Source organism: Nestor notabilis, unplaced genomic scaffold (assembly GCF_000696875.1).
Source record: "Nestor notabilis isolate BGI_N333 unplaced genomic scaffold, ASM69687v1 scaffold19275, whole genome shotgun sequence".
Taxonomy (NCBI): Eukaryota; Metazoa; Chordata; class Aves; order Psittaciformes; family Psittacidae; genus Nestor; species Nestor notabilis.
In genome coordinates, this window is record NW_009930024.1 from 1 (window position 1) to 3,712 (window position 3,712).

At 59.3% G+C, this 3,712-nt stretch overlaps 1 protein-coding gene across 1 annotated transcript in view; it reads right to left on the reverse strand.

Moving 5' to 3' along the window:
- Positions 1-288: 288 nt before the first annotated feature.
- Positions 289-3,712, reverse strand: part of PROM2 (prominin 2) — a gene marked incomplete at its 5' end in the record, with an annotated part of 4,104 nt that continues 680 nt past the window's right edge. The window contains 10 exons of the mRNA XM_010015246.1: positions 289-352; positions 443-549; positions 727-816; positions 939-1,007; positions 1,615-1,668; positions 1,780-1,872; positions 2,215-2,361; positions 2,479-2,563; positions 2,641-2,732; positions 3,525-3,648. Of these exons, the coding sequence (XP_010013548.1) occupies positions 289-352; positions 443-549; positions 727-816; positions 939-1,007; positions 1,615-1,668; positions 1,780-1,872; positions 2,215-2,361; positions 2,479-2,563; positions 2,641-2,732; positions 3,525-3,648 (925 nt within the window). The remainder of the gene's footprint in view (positions 353-442; positions 550-726; positions 817-938; positions 1,008-1,614; positions 1,669-1,779; positions 1,873-2,214; positions 2,362-2,478; positions 2,564-2,640; positions 2,733-3,524; positions 3,649-3,712) is intronic.

Sequence of the window (3,712 nt, forward strand, 5' to 3'; positions counted from 1 at the left end):
GCCTTCCTGGATCATCTGAGCTCTGGGAGCATCCCTGATGTGTGCTCAGAGCCCAGAGGTGGCAGAGGAAGAGATATCGGAGGGATCCGGAGCCCCACAGAGCACGGAGTTGAGTGTCCCGCAGCCAGGAAGGATGCTCAGACCCCAAAGGACACCGAGGAAGAGATGTCAGAGGGACCCTGAGCCCTGCGAGATGTCAGAGGGACCTGGAGCTCTGCAGTGCTTGGGCACGAGTTTGGTGGGAGCTCCAGGAGCACAGGGAATGCTGCTGCACCCGGCAGACCCCGGCTAGAGCTTGAGTGCTGTGACACGGGGGATGTGGAAGGGACAGGTCTCCTCTGACCCTGTAGAGCTGCAGAAGGAGAAGAAGACATCATCAGGGGACCAAGGAGGAGCCCACATCTCCCTCCCTGCAGCCTCCCACCCCATGTCCAGCACCTACATGAGCCGGTTGCGGATGGGTCGGAAGTGTTTCGTGAGCCTGATGGCGAAGATGATGTTGGGGATGAGGAAGAAGGTGCAACATCCCAGGCTGAACCAGAAAGCATTCTGCAGGGAGAGAGCACGGGGGTCCCTGCTGAGCTGGGCAGCGAATGCTCTTCTCCAGGCTGAACAGCCCCAACATTCTCAGCCTGTCTCCACACTGGAGCTGCTCCAGCCCCTGGTCACCCTTGTGGCCTCCTCTGGACCCCACGTCCTTACCCTGGGGACACCAGTTATCCTTACCCAGGGGTCAGCGATGCGGTCGCACAGGATCACCCGCCCGTTGTCCAGCGCCGTGGCGAGGGGCTGGCACGAAGCCACGTCCTCCCTCAGCTGGAACAAGAAGCAGAGACACGGAATAATCCCATTCCTGGCTTCGGGAGCTGCGTTTTGCTGTCTCAGCTCAGCAAGGGGCTCCCAGCCCCAAAGAACCACCAGCAAAGGTGAGCACCTACCGTCTGCCCAACCCAGTTCAGGTACTGGGTGAAGTAGCGCAGCTCCTTCCTGGTGAAGCAGCCGATCTCCTGGGCAGAGGGAAGGCAGCGTGGAGAGCTGGAACCACGCTTCCCAGCCCTGCTCCGACCAACTCGAGGCTAATACCAGGCTTGGAAACAAGGGCTAGAAGCCTCAGGTGCCACTTCGCCTCTTGCAGCGCCCTGTTCCCACTCTTTCATTCCAGCTCCAGGGAATTTTGTACCCCCTGAGGGTAAATCCAGCCCCTGCTCACCTGCCGGAGGATCTGCTGGGCTTGCACAGGCAGCCAGGAAGCACAGGAAGGGCAAAGCATCCTTAGAGCACCCAGCAGCAGGATGGGTGCTCCGGGGGTGCCAGGAGCAGGGTTTGAACCACAGAGCTTCCACCTGGTTGTGGGATATCACGGAAAGAGGGACCTGCTCCAAGCAGAGAAAACCCCTGGCAAGGAGTGGGTGACAGGAAAGGCCATTGGATGTCTCTGTTGGGAATGCTGAAACGCCCCCAGGGGGATTTGCAGCAGGAAATCTAAGCAGCAAAGGGGATGGTGTTTTTTCCCTGGCTCTCCCATCACCCCAGCACTGGGTTCTTGGGACACTGGCATGTGGATCCCATTGGGCATCACATACATTCCGGAGCTGGATGAGACCACACAAGTACCTGGAGGTGCGGAGCCAAGCGGGACAGGAACTGGACACTCTCTCCCAGCTTCTCCTATGGGACAGGGAGGTGAGAAGGGTTCAAAAGCTCCATCACCCCTTTCACATAGACACCACTGGGCAAACACCAGCAGCACCATGAGACACCAACCCAGCACGGACTCACCACCAAAGCTTCCTGTGCTTGCACTGTGGAGTTCTCCATCTGCCACAGGGCCCGAGCCTCAGCAGCCAGGCGCCCTGCCACCGTGCTGTTCCTCTGCAGGGGGACAATGGGGTGAGCATGTTCCTATGGTCTTGAAGGCAGCTCCTGGTGCCTTCCCCACGGCTCACCTGCATTTTCTGCAGCCCCTCGAGGCTCCTCGCCAAGCCAGGCAGGCTGGGCTGCACCACCGGCTTTCCCATATGCGGGGAGACGGAGGTGGGGGGGGTGTCCCTCGAGCCTCCGCGCCAAGCCAGGCAGGCTGGTCTGCACCACCGGCTTCCTCATCTGCGGGAAGACGGAGCTGGTGGTGGATGGAATTCCAATCCTGGAAGCTGGTCCCGGCATGGCCAGGCTGTATCCTGCCCATCGCAGCCGGGACCACGAGCATCCCCTCACCTCCTCCTGGAAGCGCCCATAGTCCACCTCATCCACACCGCTGCGGGCGAAGGTCTCCAGGTCCTGCCTGCCCTCGCTGCGGAGGAGCCGCACATCGCCCAAGCGTGCTGTGAAGTCACCCAGGCGCTTTTGGAAGTCAGCCGTATACTGTGGTGGTGACATGGGGGTGGTGTTGTGGGCATGGGAGAGCCAGACCTCCCCCAAGTAACCCCGATTTACATCCCTGTGCCATCCCCATAAGCTCTGGCTGGAGCCAGCCCTCACCTTGGGGGTTTTTAGATGCTCATCCAAGTCGTAAGACCTGTCGAGCTGCAGCACCTCCCACAGCCCCGCGCCGCTCTTGCACTCCCTGGAAGACAAAGGGATGTGACCCCAAATCAGCCCTCCCCATGTGGAAGGGCAGAAGGGAGCTCCTGTGGTACCCACCGGTACACGGCGCTGAGGTTGGAGTCCCTCCTGAGGTTAAGCTGGTGGGTGAGGTTCATGGATGGAGGCAGGTTCCCGGGGGTGTCGATGAACTGGGATAAACAGGAGGAAAAAGAGGGTCCTGGATGTGATTTTTGGGGTGCTCTGCGCTCACAGTTGCATGCTGGGGTAACCCCATCCTAGCCAGAGCTGGTCTTGCTGTAATCCATATGATCTCCAGAGCCTCACCGGGTGGCATTCAGAGGGAAAGCAGAGGATGGCCCCATGCAAGGACATGCCTCCATGTGTAAAGCCATGGGGCAAACCCTGATCCCGTTCCCAACCCCTCTCTCAGCCCTATCACAGCCAGCCCAAAGAACTCTCCCGATCCCCAGGGACCAGGCGACGGGGTCCTGCAGGTAGGAGCATCATCGCCTCGAGTGAATGAACAGCACAAGGGCAATTTCCTGCTGCTGATGGAAATCTGAGGACCTAATCCTAACCTTAATCTGCTGGGTGGGGTGGGGCTTTGCTGGATGGATTTAGAGGGAGGACACAGAGCATTTGGAGGCATTTCAGGGCATGCAAACAGGGATTTATGGGGCGATGGGTGGATCATAGAATCATGGAATGGTTTGTGTTGGAAAGGACCTTAAAGCTCATCCAGCTCCAAGCCCTGCCCCGGGCAGGGACACCTTCCACTAGAGCAGGTTGCTCCAAGCCCCTGTGTCCAACCTGGCCTTGAACACTGGGCAGCCACAGCGTCTCTGGGCACCCGGTGCCAGCGCCTCAGCACCCTCACAGGGAAGAGCTTCTGCCTTGTATCTAACCTGAACTTGCACTGTTTCAGTTTGAACCCATCACCCCTTGCCCTACCTCTAGGACATTTATGCATGGCCACCCACCTTATAAATCTCCTGGTTGACCCAATTCCTGCAAACCAGCGTCTGGATGTTGCCCCCAACCAGGAAGGTGGCGAAAACCAGGAGGATGAGGAGCCAGGAGAACAGGAAAGCCAGGCCCACGCCACTGAAAGAGGGAGAGGAGGCGCCGCCGGCGGCTTTACAGACCCAAGTGGGCAGAAAGGCTTGTG